General features: G+C 41.3%; 1 protein-coding gene across 1 annotated transcript in view; it reads right to left on the reverse strand.

Annotated features, from left to right (window-relative positions):
- SND1 (staphylococcal nuclease and tudor domain containing 1) overlaps nt 1–17,140 on the reverse strand; it is a 447,074-nt gene that overhangs the window by 185,766 nt on the left and 244,168 nt on the right. The window contains exon 13 of the mRNA XM_010378725.2: nt 16,149–16,259. Coding sequence (XP_010377027.1) covers nt 16,149–16,259 — 111 coding nt within the window. The remainder of the gene's footprint in view (nt 1–16,148; nt 16,260–17,140) is intronic.

A 17,140-nucleotide genomic window follows, 5' to 3' on the forward strand; every position in this document is an offset into this window, starting at 1 on the left:
TGGTTTGCTCTAATCACCCAGTCCTCTGAGTGGCAGCTTGGGACAGAAGCCTACGCCTCACTAGGTATGATCACTGGTATAACAATGAAGGACCACAGAATAAAAACTGACTAGTGAATCACTTGGTCCGTACACTGTTGGATAAGGCCTTCTTGTATACCGCCAGCCTGCAGACATCAGCAGGGAAGAGTTCTGAGCTTAGAGATAGAGAACTAGGGATTAGGGGATGTTCCTACGAATCTTATCTATGGAGACTTGACTTTTTAGGGTTTTTGAATTCCAGAGGAAGTGTTGAGAAAGCTGCCCAGCCCCGGGCCAAATGTCAGGGACCCTCACACTGTCAGCCACATTTTCACTTCTTTCCTTTCAGGAACTCACTCAAGGAACACAGGTACAGGACACACTTCTGCAGGGGTTACTTTCAGGGTCATTATTTTCTAAAGTAAACCCTTATAAGCCAAATTGGGTGGGTGTTGCTCAGTGCTAGGTAGAACAGTCATATTTCTTTCATACTTGCGCTTTTATCACCCACCTGAGCCCCCTTCCTTCATCCCAGGTGATCTGTCCCTCACTCAACTAATTTGAAATGCTTCTGATTCAGAAACATCAAAAGTTGTCCTACTATCTAGTTTCTAATCCTTGATATGGGCAAGTACTGAGTTAATAAGAAAATAAAAATCACAGCCTGTCTCTCATTCTGATCTGAAACGCTAACTGAAAGACAGCACTTCCAAGCTCCTTGAATCCCGTAGCTCCTTCTGAATTTGAATCAAGGGCTTCAACTTTAGAAACTGCAAATGGGGCTGGGTGCAGTGGTTCACACCTGTAATCCCAGCACTTTCGGAGGCCGAGGCGGGCAGATCACTTGAGGTCAGGAGTTCGAGACCAGTCTGACCAATATGCAAAACCCTGTCTCCACTTAAAAAAAAAAAAAAAAAAAAAATCGGCTGGGTGCGGTGGCTCAAGCCTGTAATCTTAGCACTTTGGGAGGCCGAGGCAGGTGGATCCCAAGGTCAGGAGTTCAAGATCAGTCTGGCCAATATAATGAAACCCTGTCTCTACTAAAAATACAAAAAAATTAGCCGGGTGTGGTGGCAGGTACCTGTAATCCCAGCTACTCAGGAGGCTGAGGCAGAAGAACTCCTTGAACCCGGGAAGTGGTAGTTGCAGTGAGCCGAGACTGCGCAACTACACTCCAGCCTGGGCGAGAGAGACTCAATTTCAAAAAAAAAAAAAAAGTCAGCTAGGTGTGGTGGTATGCACCTGTAATCCTAGCTACTTGGGAAGCTGAGGCAGGAGAATTGCTTGAACCCAAGAGGTGGAGGTTGCAGTGAGCCGAGATCACTCCACTGCATTCTAACCTGGGTGAAAGAGCGAGACTCTGTCTCAACTAAATAAATAAACAAATACATAAATAAAATAAAATAAAAATAAAATAAATTGTAAATGGGTAAAAATATTTCCCTTTACAATTTCCTCTAGTGATTTACCATTTAAGGATCCTGTTAGTGGTCAGCAACCAAGGCCGATTCTCAAGCTTTGCCCCTCACCCCTTGGGATTTGCAAGCTACCAGTGAAAGACTAGAGGTTGGTGGCTAGAAGCCAACTAACAATCCAACTCTTCCACCTCCCAAAGCTCTGCTTACATCTTGCATGTCCTATTTCTATAACCTCCTCTGCCACCAACAGGCTCTCCTTATTTTGCTACTGCAAAGTAAGGAGCAGCCTTTAAGATCGAAGCTTCTGTGAAGCAAGACAAGTTCCTTCCCACCCTGACCGTACCTCACCTCCTTCAAGGCAAGGCCTGCAAAGCGTTCTGCAGGTCCTCTGGGGCACTAAATGCCTACAGCCTTATTCTTTAACAACAAGGACAACCAAAATAAATAGATCTGTTCTGTAAACAGACAGGTTCAAGTTAGAGCACTACTGAAATCGTGGCTTTTCCTGGGGCTGGAGAACATCTCATACGCTTTGGGAAAAAAAGAACAGGGCCTGAGCAGTAAGTTAGAAAGCAAAGATCCTCAAGGCAAAAGCAGTGAGGTGGGAAACTATAATTCTGCTTTCTTTCTGTGACCACAAAGTAGCTCTGTGCTATAAGCAGAAATCTAGGACTTAACCAAGACTAAATATGCTACCAAAGAGGAAAAAATTAACATCAGAAACTGGAATACGTGGATAATAGTGTGCATATGACATCTAAAACAATAACACCAAAACAATTCTTTAACATTGTCTTAGTATTAATATTATTCATGCTCTACCCTGTTTCTAAAAAGCATATTATTGGATACTTATTTGTGTTCTGGCATAAATTTTGGGAAAACGTCCAAAGACAATTTTTTCACACTTAAAATATTATCATTAAACTCGATCAACTTCTGGCACATTCAAGAGGCAGCAAGAAAGTAGCACTGTACCGTCATATATGAACCGAGAAGTAGTGCTTATTTTGTTAATTCTTCATAAAAGAGAAGCAAAGTTCAAAGTTAACAATAGCTAGTTAACCACTAAATTCAAATACGATCACCTAGGAAGCACTCTAGCCTCTTAGCAGCATACCAGACCCAGGCTGCAAAGTGGGAGGGATCTGTGAGAAAAGAGCAGAATAACCTGTGGCAGCACAGGTCTCCTTCCCTGTGCAGAGGCTGCTTTGCTTCTGGTTCCCACACTGCTGCAGGAATGACACTGAGTGAGCCATTTCCAGAAAACCTCCCTCTGCTTGTCACAAGTCTGATGCCACAGCAAGAGATTCTCCACGAAAGAGTATTTGGGGAAAGTAGGAATTCAGGAATCAATCTCACAGAGGAGAGGAGCAAATGCTGAGGGGAGGCCTGCCACCGCTATCTGCAAAGGGAGATTACAACTTTATTCCAGGCTACGAGGATACATGACATGGAGACCTAGGCTCTGCTGAAAACAAGGTGTACTGCCTTGCTACCCCCTCTCAGTGGGGTTCTCCTCTGCATCTCACATAACCCAGTTTCTCTGGGATAGATTTGTGGAGCTCTGTCTTTGCGACGTGGGAAGGTAGGCAGACCACAGGCTGGCTTCCACTGTATCTGCTCCACAGAGCAAACACTAACTTCCGCTCCCCACACTGCCTTTCCCTGTGGGCCTCAGCCACAGCTCTGCATCTCTTTTCATTAGGCAAGGAATGAAACTCCTGACTTCTAAACTTCTCCTGCTGTGTCTGCTTAATAGCGGCTTCTCACAAAGGCAGGCTGGTGTTCAGGCCAGCCAGGAGAAAGGAAGCAGTGGGACAGAACATAGCCTACTCCTCTCAGAAGCTTTCTTCTCCAAGATGCAGCAGTACAAAGACAGCAAAGACTACCAGTGTCAATAACGGATAAACATCATCACCAGTCAGGGAAAGTAAGTATATATCCGCACACATGCCAAGAAGTGGCAGGGCAACAGAAGGATGAAAACTCAGCTTTCTAGGTTGTTTCTAGGAGCCACAGGGCTGTATGGTACTACAGGGTGGGCAGATGAACTCTATTCAGACCACTGGAAAACTCTGCTTTCTTTAAACAGCAAAGTTTGAAATTCTCACATATTAGCTGCTGCTTTTCCTGTGGAAGAAAAAACCTACAACTTTGCAAAGGCAGATGACATTTTTGCAGGGAGATCATCTCCATGGCCTCAGCACCAGATTAGAATCTGCATACATTTCATGCCAAGGAAGAGTCTGCTCTTAGGTTTGCAGTCCCTAGTTCATCCAGAAAATTTCAAGACCAATGCTTTCCAAGCTGGATGTCTGAGCACCGCAGTCAAAGTCTCTCCCGTGCCAACGAACAGGTCTCCATCTTACTGCCAATTCAACGATGGTAGATTGTTATTCTGAACAAATATTTTTGTCAGCTTACAAAGACACTCAAAGAATTTATGGCTAGATCCGATCTTATCACAATCATAAAATAGTTATCACATCAGGAATTCTTAACCTGGGGACATAGTGAGCGTCAGCTCAGATGCTAGAAATATCTCTGATCTACCCTAAAGTATCTGTGAATTTTCTGAGGGAGCAGGCACTTTCAACAGAGTTTTACAAAAAGAACTACTTTCATATATGAAAGAGATCTAAAGAAAATAAAATGATAGAAAGCAGAAATGGCATGCAATAGGTGGCAGGGAGATGATGGGGCAAGGAGGCTACAGAGCTGAGAGAGATCAGGACCCCTGAACACGTCTCCTCATCTGTAACTTCCTTTTAACAATGCTTTCCTGGCAAGCAGGCTCCATGATGTCTCTTCACTCTGCTTTTGCTTTACCCCTATATCTAACATTCTTCTTTCATAATTATGCTTACTTGGCCCTTTTGGAACCCTCTTGGTCTAGGCCCTCACCCAGGGAGATCTTAACTACATTCATTCAATCCCTTTTGAAGCTACGCACACTTTGAATACTGCACACCATTACCACATCACTTCTCAATAAAAATTGACGTCATCATTTTCCTCCCCTACTTATACCCCAAACAAAGACAACCAACCAGCTTGTGAAATCAAGTGGAAATTCTCAGACTTGGCTTTCATGGGTCCTGACCATGTGGCCCCAGTTTACGTATCCACATGATTTCCACATTACCCCTAATCCAATTAGGCCCACTTCCTTCATGCCCCCTACATGCAAGTAATTAATTATGTGTGTCCCCTGGGCTTTTGCTTTCCCCTTGATTCCACTTGTCGTTCTAGGTCAACAATACAATGAAAAGAGTATCACCTATCTGTAGCCACAACCTCACTACAATCATAAAATAGTCGGGACAACAGAAATTTGTAACCTGGAGTCCTAGGTGAACTTCTTTGAAATGGCAGTATAATTGTGTGTGTGTGTGTGTGTGTGTGTGTGTGTCTGTGTGTGTATGTGTGTGTGTGTTGTGTTCAGCATGTAATTATAAACTGCAACATATGACTTCCAAATTGTTTCATGTGTTAATCTTTATTTCTGTATCTAGACTAGAGGTCCCTTGAGGGTTTGTATTCTGGCTTTAATGTTTATTATAGTATTTAACAGACAGCAATCTTTCCATAATTATATAAATGCAGGGCCATCTAGTTCAATTAAAGTGTGCCAAGTAAAGCTGAACAAATGCTTGGTAACTGACTGATTAATGCGGAACAGTGAAAATATTTCAAATTAGAGACAGTGACAATGCCAAAGTGACTGTAGGGCAAAAGAATGAGGTTTGTTGGCTTTCCTGGATGCAGTTTCATGATCTATGCTCAAGGGCAGAAGCAGCTAAAGACTGGCCTCTGAGCGGAAACAGAAGCAGAGGAGCATCCAGAACAAAAGCATCACATCCCACATCAAGTCTCCCGGAACTGCAGGAGATGGGCAAGAATCTGAGTGGCAGTGAGTGGGAGCAAAGCTTGACCACCGTAAACAATAAAACAGAACCAAGTAGCAGGATTGTAAGCAACACGTACTAAATAATTAAGGAGAAATGACTCAGTAGGAAGAAAAATTAATTCCAACAGCAAAGGTTAAAAAGCAGAACAAAGAGTAAAAAACTTGGTAAACTTCCGAAGCACTTCTCATTGTGTTTCGGGTCACATTGAGGAATATGGTTTTTCAGCATGAACCAAATACAGATATCAATGAAACATGGAAGCAATAAACAATTCTTTCGGCCTTTCTCCCGGTTCCTTGGCAGCTTGAGGAAGCGACAGGGTGGCGCCACTCAGAAAACAAGATACAGAGCAAGAGCAGGTGCAAAATGGTAGGTGTGGGCACTAAGATTATGCTGCTGCATTTTCAACAACAATGAGAATTACTGATGAGAAAGACGGAAAAGATTGAGAGTGCATAGACTGGAAATGAGGAAATTGAGTCCTACGGTCAAGGGGAGGTGGGCGGACTAATGAGTCAGTAGGTATTATGAGGCAGTGAAGCAAATAACAAAGAACTCTAGGTCATCATCTCGTCTAAAACTAATATAAGGAAGGAATGAAGACACATGCTATTGTGCTGCGTATGACAATGGATCTGCAGTGGCAGGTAAGGGGGAGGAAAGGGATTATGAACTCCAAGGCAGAGAACAACCAACTCAATGATAGAGACAAGGTGAACACAGTTGCAAACTCTACTATCCCAGATTAGGATCAAAGGAATATTAGAGCTGGGTAGTAGTGGTTATGAGCGGTCTAAAGTCTTCTTGAGAGGATAGGGCTTCAGGAAGGTAGATTACTCAAAACTGCCTCAATGACACTGATTTTATAGTTTTTGCTGTTCTGATTACAGTCTGTCAGAAAAAAATTTCAGGGAACAATGACTCATAATCTTATTTCAAGAAAAAAACACCCTTTAAGCACCACTTTTAATAGGTGCACAGGAAATCCATCATATATGAATGTATGGTTCAAAATTTTCATCAATTCCCTGCTGTTAGATATTTATGTGAATAGTTCTACTACTATAGATAATGCCGTGAGGAATAACTTCTAGAGCACCTTGCCAATTACTTCCTTAGAATAAGAAACTGCTGTCATAGGGTAAGAAACTGGCATTTGCTTTCCATCTCCCTCCACCAAGGCAAACCAAACAGAACATGCCTTCTCTCATGGACTCTACTTGTGGATAACCCATCAATTTGGGTGCTCCTTTCCCTAAGAATCCCAACTACCCACATATATTCTCCACGTTTGTAATTATATTTGTAATTATTTACTTGTTCGCTGAAATCACCACTAGATCATGTGTTTTTGTTTTTACTCCCAAAATACCTGATAAAATACTTGTTACATAACACAAACACATCAGTTACAGAAAACTTTAATGTGTCTTTTGATTGAGTCAAAAGCAACAATTCTGTGATAATGTTCAGTTTGGAAAACGATTTTCCAATGTGAGCTACATTTATTCTGACTTACTGGAAAAAATTCATTGCCATACCCCAGAGATTTGGCTCTCTGACCTTGATGTAAAAGCAAGAGCAATGGGAAGTAATCCTTCTCAACTTCTGGGACCAAAGTTGGAGGGTGCTGGCGGGGGGCAGAGTCAGAAGCAGCTTAGGATAAAACAGAAATGCACAAGGAAGTTTACAAGAAATTTAGATGTAAAGAATCCTGCAAATGAAAGAAAGCTATGAAGCAGATTTCCCATTCACAAGCAGTTATAAAATTCTGTGCGCTGATGTATCAGTGATTAATTATTCGAACTATAGTCCTCCTGAGAGATTTCTAAGGATTACAGCAGAAGCAGGATAGGGATATGCCTAATAGAGACTCAGCTCTCCGACCCACTCAGCCACCTGAAGCTGCAGATGAGCCAAAGCAAGCAAGCACTGTAACACTCAAGATGATTTCACATTAAATTAGCGGAGAGCTGGTGGAGGCTACTCAGAAGGAATCGAATTAAGGAGCCATGAACTTAGAGTTTGAGGAAGGGGGAAAGAGACAGGAGTCAAGGGGAATAAAGAGCTGGGACATACTATAGAAATCCAAACCTCGTCCATTCCATGCCTTGTTCTCTGTTACTTATAACCATGATTGTAATTCCAATTACAATGAAGATTAAATGATCAATCTTCCATGAAAGGGCATACACTTTGATTTGTTTTACAATGATCAGGGACTGATTAGGGCAGTGCTTCTCAAATTCTAGTGTGCATCAGAATCACCTAAAGAATGTGTTAGAGTGCAGCGGGCAGGGTGCTGAGAATTCACATTTCTAACAAGTTTCCAAGCAACAGTGATGTGGCTGGTCTGAGAGCCACAGATTTAGAGAAGCAAGTTTTAAGACATTCAAGAAAGTCAAGGGTCAAGTGTTATCACTTTATTGTTACAATTTATTCTGGATTGAAATGATATTCCCAGTACAAGAATTTTTCAACATATCAAATATTTTGGGTTGTGTGAAAGAAGCAAGACCCTCTTAGCCAAGAGGAGAGTGAGATGGAAGAAAACAGACAAGTGGCTCTGGACAGATAAGTGGTCATAGCTGAACCTATTTTGGGGGATGGGGGTGGGGTAAGACACAATAATGGCTAATTCATGTAGGAAGTTTAGCCTAGAACAATGTCCTCTCTGAAGGAATACAACTAGTGTAGACTAATGATTACAGAACAGAGCCAAGGAGGACTGCTTTCCAGCAGTTCATCATCAACCCATGATCTGCAGGACTACCCACAGCTTGCTAGTCAAGACAGGCGATAAAGCTAAAGGGTGCCAGCTATACTCCAGCCCCTCATGAATCATAAAGAAAAGTCTCACAACATGAGTTACGTCAGAAGGAACTAGGGGTGGGGAGGGAAGAGAAGGATGGGATGGAGGGAGTGAACAGATCCTCTTAATATCCTGAAAGAGAAAATTATTTGGAAATGGAGACATCATACAGCTCTCCAGAAGTGGCCATTTGTGCTGCCTTAAATGCAGATTGATTACTGCTATTTGGATGTTGAGTGCATCATCTTTTCTGAAGAAAGGGAAAAGCTAAATTTCCCCACATTCAGCTGCATCGTCAAATCACTTCCCAACACCAGCTCTTTTAATGCATTTTCCTGTTATCACATCTACTTGCAAAAACTGATCTTCCCTACTCCCCAACAGTGAAACCCTCCACACTGACACATAATGACATGTGCTGAACCCAATTAGCAACCTCATGACCGTGACACTTAACTGCAACCCCAAAATGTAGGGTGGGATGTGCATTTCCAAAGTTATAAAAGAAAGGAAGCCATTAGGACATTTAAGAGAAAGGCCAGTCTCTTTCTCTGTGCTGGCTTTCAACCTGTACTGGCTTGATGTAATGCAAAGAGTGAAGAGGGCAGTCGTAAGGCACCCAACTACTGCCTCCTATGATGCTTGAGCTAAAAATCCAACTGTACCCTGGTGTTACAGGAATCTACCATTAAACTTCAAGTAAGAGCTCTGTTTTTCACGGTATTCAATAGGTTCTACTTTTATTCAAAAAGAATTTTCACTTGTTGAGGTCATTAGATTGAAAGTGAGAAATCTTGGTTTATTTAAAGCCATACCATTAAACTGTTGAGAAGATAAGAACAGAGGCTGGATAGAAAAGATGAATTTCAGGAAGATACTCTCATGGGACCATTTAATAGAAATGAGAGACGGAATAAAAAAGATGTAAGGCAAGCAGTGTTAAAGAGGGAGGAAAGAGGAACGGCTAAGAAAACAGGTAAGAAAAGAGAAGAAATAGGAAAAACAGCAATATCCAGCAGTACTAATAAAAGTATTTAGTGCCTGTCCCTCTGAGACTGCATGCTTTGTAAAGAGTTGAGTCTATTATCTTTTTTGTTCACCACTATTATCGCCCATGTCTGGAACCCAGGATACACTCAAAAAACAAACAAACAAAAAGGAATAAAGAGAAGAAATGAATACAAAGCCATCACATGCAACACAGACTAGCCTTGACCACTGTTTCTGACAGAGGAAAGATATGCTTTCTTGGAGAACTGATTAACCCATATAATCTACACTCTGTGATAGGATATATCAGTTTTAAAATTTCAAAACACATAAATTCAATGCCAATTGTCTAAACAAGACTGGTATAGAAATGAAATTTGCTTATCAAAACATTTAACAAATCACAATAGTGTCAAACCAATGTACTAACCTCTTCCATTTCAGAGTCCTAAAATTGTATCTTTTAACTTAGCAACAGAAAATGCTGGCAAATAACTCTTTACATTCATTCATAACCAGTATGTGAATGCCAGTAAAACTGAAGACACAGATATGAAGGACCTGTCAACAGTTTTTTCTTTTTTCTTTTTTTTTTAAAGGCACAAGTCACTTTTTCCCTCCATTTATTGAAATTTTATGGAAAAACTTCCCTATAAATCAGAAAAAAGGGACAGCTTCTATAGCTAAGTCCAGAGTGGAAGACCAAGACCATTTCCTTCCCAGTGGTCTTAAAAGCACTTCATTCAATGGAATTGTAAAATATATGTACAAGCCACTGCTACAAACATGTAGAACTTAGAAAGCCCACTGTGGCCCCCATTAACTGCGTCACCAAAGAGATATGCAATTAATACTGAATCTCTCTTAATAATGGCCAGGGATATTGGTTTAAGAAAGAAAGAGTTTATCAATCTGTTTATAGCTTTTTGACCAAAGTCTGTGACAGAAATGCCAGCGCAGATTTCCTACAGGTTCAAACACAGAAGCCTACAATATGAGGGCACTGCCAATCTCACTAAAAAAAGCAAGAGACTGGTCCTTCTGGGGTTTGGAGTTCAGAGATTGGAGATGTAGAACACAGCAAGGCTGGAGTGCTGGTTTTTCGTTTTTTAGAAAGAGAGTTTGCTGAATCAGAAAAATGAGTCCTTCAGGGAACTGGGAAGAGAAGTAGCCAAGGCGATGCTGAGATGAGGGCAGGTTCACACTTGCCTCTCAAAGATGGATAACAACACCATGGTTTTCTAAATCTGCAGTGTGCCAGGCAAGAAATAGAATACACATGAAAAGATAAGAGAGAGCCTGCCCTTTTCTCTTCTCCTGAGATAACCCTAACCTCATTATGTATGACCAGAATGAATCTAAATTCATTTAAATCTGCTCAGACACTAGGTTGTTCAATACAATTGCTTTCCTACAGTCAAGCTGGAGCATCAATTTCTTTTCTGAATATATACATCTGATCTTGAAATTGTAAATCTTAGAATTAAAAGATACCTTAAAGGAATAAAGCCCCAACTTCTGAACTAACATAACTTCTGTGTTTTCCTGCAAAGAGCCAGATTCTAACAATTTCTAGGAATTCTTAAAATATTACATTTTAAAATAAGGCTAGTGGTAGCATCAGAAGATGTACATAGATGATATCCCCCATGTCTAAAGAAAACACAGCACACAGCCACGCTTTGATCAGACTCTAAACATTACCAACTCGTATTCAGTGTCCATAACACGCTCAACAAAAGCTCCACTTGGAAGACATCTAGCATGATGACAAAATTCACATTCTGGCCTCTCCAAAATCAAAACTTGGATGTGTTACACCAAATACATAAAATAGAGCATATGAAAGATTTTTATGACACTTCAGAAAGCAGAAAGGGTCCCGGTAGTGACTCACTATCTTGGAAATACCGCAGAAGGATATAAGAAATATTCCCTGAAGAAGTTAAAAGCTCTGCCTAAAGTTAGGAAGACTTGTCCAGACTAGGCATATGCAGCAGGCCAGCTAACTGGGAAACACCAAAACAAAAAGAGGAACTGGAAATGCTGGAAAGTCAATATGGGAATCAAACAGGATCATGCAGAACAGAAATAATGTTTCACACTCTAAGGAGTCCATATGATGCTTCTAAAAAGTGAGACCAAGTTCAGGAGTGTCACAGAGAAACTGTGGGTCAGCTGCACCTAAATTCTGAGTGGGGTAAAAAAAACAAAAAACAAAGGATACACACACTGGAACTCTCAGAACTGTAGGACAACATCAAGGGCTTTTCAACAAAGCCTACGAGATAAACAAGGCCTGAGAGTATATGAGAAAACGCCAAAACCTTATCTTGCTAAGACACAAAGTAATGAGGGAGGGGGCAGCTGATGATAGACAACGGAGCTGGAAAGGAAGGCCGAAAGGCCGCCTTTTGGGAATGTGAGGTTTATTTACCCCTTAAACAAAAAAGATGTGGCTTCCTCTAGATGGGCTATATATTTAAGACATAATGAGGGTTTCCCAGAAGCAGAGAGGCACCTGAATAAAGGAGCCCTGAAGGGTCAGCTAACTGAACAGAGCTGCTGATGTGGTAGAGTTTGTTTCTATACAGGCAGGTGGATATGCTTGAAAGCAACAGGCAAACTGCAAATTGGTATTCTTCTTTCCCCTCTGTCTCATTTGGTCTCCCAATGAGTGCCTACAGCATCACTCCCTGAGCGCCCATGAAATGATATGAAAAAGGCTGGCAGATCATATCCCTTTGCGGAGGAAGTAGGGGCTTCAGAGCCCTGAGAAAGCTCATCAACTTCTAGGCAGGCAGCAGTGCTGACCTAAGTCAGACAAGTTTAACAGGCTGCCCTTTCCCCAAAGCTTACAATGTTTCTCTGAAAGTACTAATGGCCAAGCAGTGCACTGGAAAGCAAAGTCAACAGAAGAGTACTCTGCACCACTGCGGATATCACCAGCAATAACCAGGGTCAAAGAAGTCTGTCGGAATTGACATCTTGGTGGGGAGGGACAGAGCAGAATGATGCCTTGCCACCTGACCCGTCTATTATTTACCTAAAGAGTGTCAGAACGAATGACTGATATGAATGCGGCATATGTTATGAATTTGGCCTTTGCCAAAGCATTAAACACAGTGCCTTAAGAAATTTTGCTTGAGAAATTAATTCAAACTGGCTTGGCTCAGTACACAATTGCTGAAGATTAAGAAGTGGCTGAAGGATGATAAACAAAAGACAGTTAAGTGACAGTCTGTACAGTGAGAGACCTGGGGGTCAACACCAAAGCCATTCTTGTTTAGGGGTTTTATTCAGGACCCAGAAAAGGAGTAAACAACTCACTAATGAGATCTGCAGAGGACACGAAGCTGGGAGGTAGAGAAAATGCATTGACAGGGGCATAAAATCACAAAGCAGAGTTCAGCTAGAAAAAATACGGCTAATCTATCTAGGGGAAAACAACCCTAAACTCAGATAATATTCAGTACCTGGCCGGATAAGGGGCAGAAGAAGCATGTGAAAGAGCTCTGATGTGAAAGAGCTCTGTAACGTGAGAGAGGCGAGAAGAATGCTAAGGGAACATGGGGAATGTGTCGCAGGAGAACGAGGTGCTTCAAACTAAAGGCGAACTCAAACAAGCCAGGGTCAGGACAGAGGTGGTCTTGAAAAGTGGTCAACTTTACCATTTTCAAGAAAGGGAGGCTGCAGTGAGTCATGATTGTGCCACTGCATTCCCGCCTGGACACAGAGCAAAACCCTGTCTCAAAACAACCACAGTCACTAAAACAGAACACCAGAAACAAAAGGATGGGAATTCTGCACTGAAAATCTTTTTTAATGGCTACAAAACTACCATTCCTATCTAGCAAGCATTCTGATCTCTCTTGAATCTGACTTCACCCTCCTGGGGGTTAGCATCGAGAAGATGGCACTAGGCTAGCATCCTGGGGCTCACTGACAAAACTGCTCCAAACAAAAATTCACTCACAGTTCACGCTGAGTATTTCTTCCTGTTCTGTATGAGGCCTATATTTCCTTATGGCAATGCCTCATGGGCAGAGGGAAGTGGTTAATTCTCTCCGTTTACTCAACCTGCAAAGTGCAATGACCCTGAAGCCAATTTTCTCACCATCCAGTCTGAAGGCAATTGCTCAACACAATTATCTCGAGGCAGCTCACTGCCTTAGCAAGCAAGCATCTTGTTACGTTACTTCTGCACAAAATAAGCACTGGACTAAAAAGGCTGTTTTCATCTTAAAACCTAAAACTTAAAAAATTTCACTATCTATGAATACTCATCAAGTATTATAGCACAACATGGCTATTTCTAACAGCATAATAAAAGAGCTTATTCCTGCCTCACTTTCCAGAGCAGCCCTGCAAATTATTTTCATGCTTACCTGCCTGTCAGAATTACATATTCACTGGTGGCAGTGTGAAGCCTGCGTGGAAAATACAACTATACATTCCATTATATTGCTGAGGGCTCCTGCTACTCTGGAAATGCATAACCTGTTCTTCAAGTTACCATCAGATTGGGCTGAATAAGCCCAGCATGGACCCACCCCTCAAATCCCACGGATAGTTTAGTAATTGTTCCGTTTCCTACTGGAGCTGGATGATCAAATAGTACCAAGCCTAATAATCCAATTAAAATAACGGGCAAAATATTTGAATAGACATTTCTCAAAAGAAGACATAAAAATGGCAAACGGGCATGTGAAAAGGTGTTCAACATCACTGATCATCAGAGAAATGCAAATCAAAACTACAATGAGATATCATCTCACCCCAGTTAAAATGGCTTATATCCAAAAGACAGGCAATAAATTCTGGCGAGGATGTGGAGAAAAGGGAGCCCTCGTACACTGCTGGTGGGAATATAAATTAGTACAACCACTATGGGGAAAAGTTTGGAGGATCCTCAAGAAACTAAAAATAGAGCTACCATATGATCCAGGAATCATACTGCTGGGTATATACCACCTAAAAAAGGGAAATTAGTATATCGAAGAGATATCTGTACTCCCATGTTTGCTGCAGCCCTGTTCACAACAGCCAAAACTTGGAAGTAACCTAAGTGTCCAACAACAGATGAATGGATAAACAAACTGCGGTACTCATACACAATGGAGTACTATTCAGCCATTAAAAAAGAATGAGATCCTGTCATTTGCAACAACGTGGATGGAAATGGAGGTCATAATGCCAAGTGAAATAAGCCAGGGACAGAGAGACAAAACATTGCATGTTCTGACTTATATGTGGGATCTAAAAATCGAAACAATTGAATTCATGGAGACACAGAGTAGAGAGGTTACCAAAGGTTGGGAGGGGTAGTGAGAGGGTGGAGGTGAGATAGGGATGGATAAAGGGTACAAATATATATATATATCTTGAAAGAATAAATAAGACCTAGTATTTGATTGCACAGCAGGGTCACTATAGTCAATAATAATTTAATTGTACATTAAAAAATAACTAAGAGTATAACTGGATTGTTTGTAACATGAAGGATAAATACTTGAGAGGACAGATGCCCCATTTTCCATAATGTGATTATTATGCATTGCATGCCTGTACCAAAATATCTCATGTAACCCATAAATACATATACCTGTTATATACTCACAAAAGGCAAAATTAAAAAAATTAAAAACAAAACAAAACCAAACAAAACCAGAACTAAGAAACGTGAAGTCACATTTCTCATCATGAGTTCTTTGGGACTGCCTTGCTTACTGATAATATAGGCAAGGAGAGAAGAAAGTAAGGAGGTTTGTGAGCAAACACCAGTCACGAACTACATATTTTAAATGACTATTAATGAGCCTTAAACATCCAAAGATGTGAGTATTTTCAGTGGACTCTTTGTACTGAAGAATGAGGTCCCTGACAGGGTCTATTGGGAAAAGCCCACAAGAAAGAATCCAAAAGCCACAGCAGCCTGACAGACTGATTTCTCAGCTGACATTCTGTGTGACATTCTACAGATGCTCCATCCATCAGGATGTGACATGGTGTTAGAGGTAAATGTCACATATCAGGGCAATGTTATGGGTCAAAGAGCAAGAGAAGTGATCTCAACGACAAAATCTGAAGCTGAGATTAGATAACATGTGCCCAGAATCATTCCTCCTCTAACTGTAGAAAATAACCTGACAATTATCAAACTCCTAGAACTAAATGGGTCCTAGAGGCTATGGAAAAACTGCTGAGTGAGGCAGGCCTCTGAAACCACGTTTAAACAATGGATATATTTTGGTTGAGTCCAAGCAGTCTGCTGAGCTATCCAGGGTTCAGCAATAAGTAGCTCAGTTCTTGCTCTGTTTCCCAAGAAGTCTGGGAATCACTCAACTACCAGACCACCCAGTGACAAAAGACTCCCTGAGTAAGAGCCTTGAGGGATATCAATGGCCAGAAATACTGCTGAGCAGCATGCATGTCCTTGGGGCAACCAGCCACAGGGATGAAGGACAAGAGTAAAATGTCACAGGGCTTCTTAAATGGTCTCCTGCCAGCTGTCAGAAGTATTTGAAACCAAAACTCATTTCCTAATAAATGTTTTCATTTCCTTTGTACATGACAAAAGGTCTAGAGGTGGTAAATGGGAGGGGCTAGGAGTAGAGGCCTTTGGAGGTAAGAAACAAAGGCAAATGTACTACACACATAAGTATGGCTTCACTGTTAGTCCCGGAATAATGATAAACATATCTGCTATAGTGTACTCGTTCATGCTTTCTTTTATACAGCTACACATGGAGATCATATCTAATATATACCTATTTTACATGTTTTTTAAAATGGAAGACCAAGTGCACTTAACCAAAATTAGACAGCAAGTTCAAAGTGTGTCCTTCGTTTCATGGGGAAAATCTGGAATAATAATACACGCTTTCTCAGCATATTATTTTCCAACACATTCTGCTCAGCTATAGGCACAAAACTGGGAAAGAAAAAAGTGAGGATGTGGGTTCCTATGTGTTTAGTAATGTTTGGTCTTACCTGGCCTCTGCAGCAAGCAGTTCATCATAGTGTGATGATCTCTGGTCATCATCCTGCCGGTATCTGATCACTGTGGCTAGACCTTTGCTGACAAGAGCCTCAGCAATGTTTCTGCAACAGAAAAGATAGGTCAGTGAGTACTAGAAGTGCATAAGGGGCTCAGTCAACAGAAATAATAACAGTTAGCACCTGGAGGTCTTAACGCATTCTGGCAGAGGGAGGGAGAAGCCAAGGTTTCAAGACCAATGAGTTGCTAAGCTAGAAATCCAAATAAAAGGTTAAATAACAGAGTTCCCTAGCTCAGCATTTTTCTGGTTAGCACAGTCAGATGCTATATCAATCCATATATTAAAAACTAGCAAAAAAAAAAAAAATCTGTAAAAAGCCCACATTGCACCAGGCTATTTACAGAATGTTATAAACAAGCCACAGCCCTCAAGTCTGCTATAAAATATTAGGCACATAGAGAAAAAATGGAACATATAAAAGCATGACCTAAATTTCTCAAAATCTTTCTAGCCGACAGAACAACCAGAAAATGTCTTCTTTTAGTTTGGCAACGTTAGAAACATTGGTTTTACATAACAAAGTGTTTCTCTTACAAGAACTCCTGAGAGTGGATCTTCTACCCAAAGTGGGCTTGGAAAAGATAAGACTATGAATGAAGAGAGAAGGGGCAGGCAGGAAGGAGGCATTCTATTAGAAAGGAAATTCTTTGCGCTGCGGGTCATGCCTATGATCCCAACTCTTTGGGAGGCCCAGGCACTAGGATCACTTAAGCCCGGAGTTTGTGAGCAGCCTGGACAACAAAATGAGACCCCATCTCCATAATAAAAATTTAAAAACTAGCCGATTGTGGTGGTGCATGCCTATAGTTCCAGCTACTTGGAATGCTGAGGAAAGAGGATCAGGAGTTTGAGGTTGCTGTGAGCTGTGATCACACCACTACACTGCAGCCTGGGTAACAGAATGAGGCCCTATCTCAAAAAAGA

The sequence above is a fragment of the Rhinopithecus roxellana genome, chromosome 6, assembly GCF_007565055.1.
Source record: "Rhinopithecus roxellana isolate Shanxi Qingling chromosome 6, ASM756505v1, whole genome shotgun sequence".
Taxonomy (NCBI): Eukaryota; Metazoa; Chordata; class Mammalia; order Primates; family Cercopithecidae; genus Rhinopithecus; species Rhinopithecus roxellana.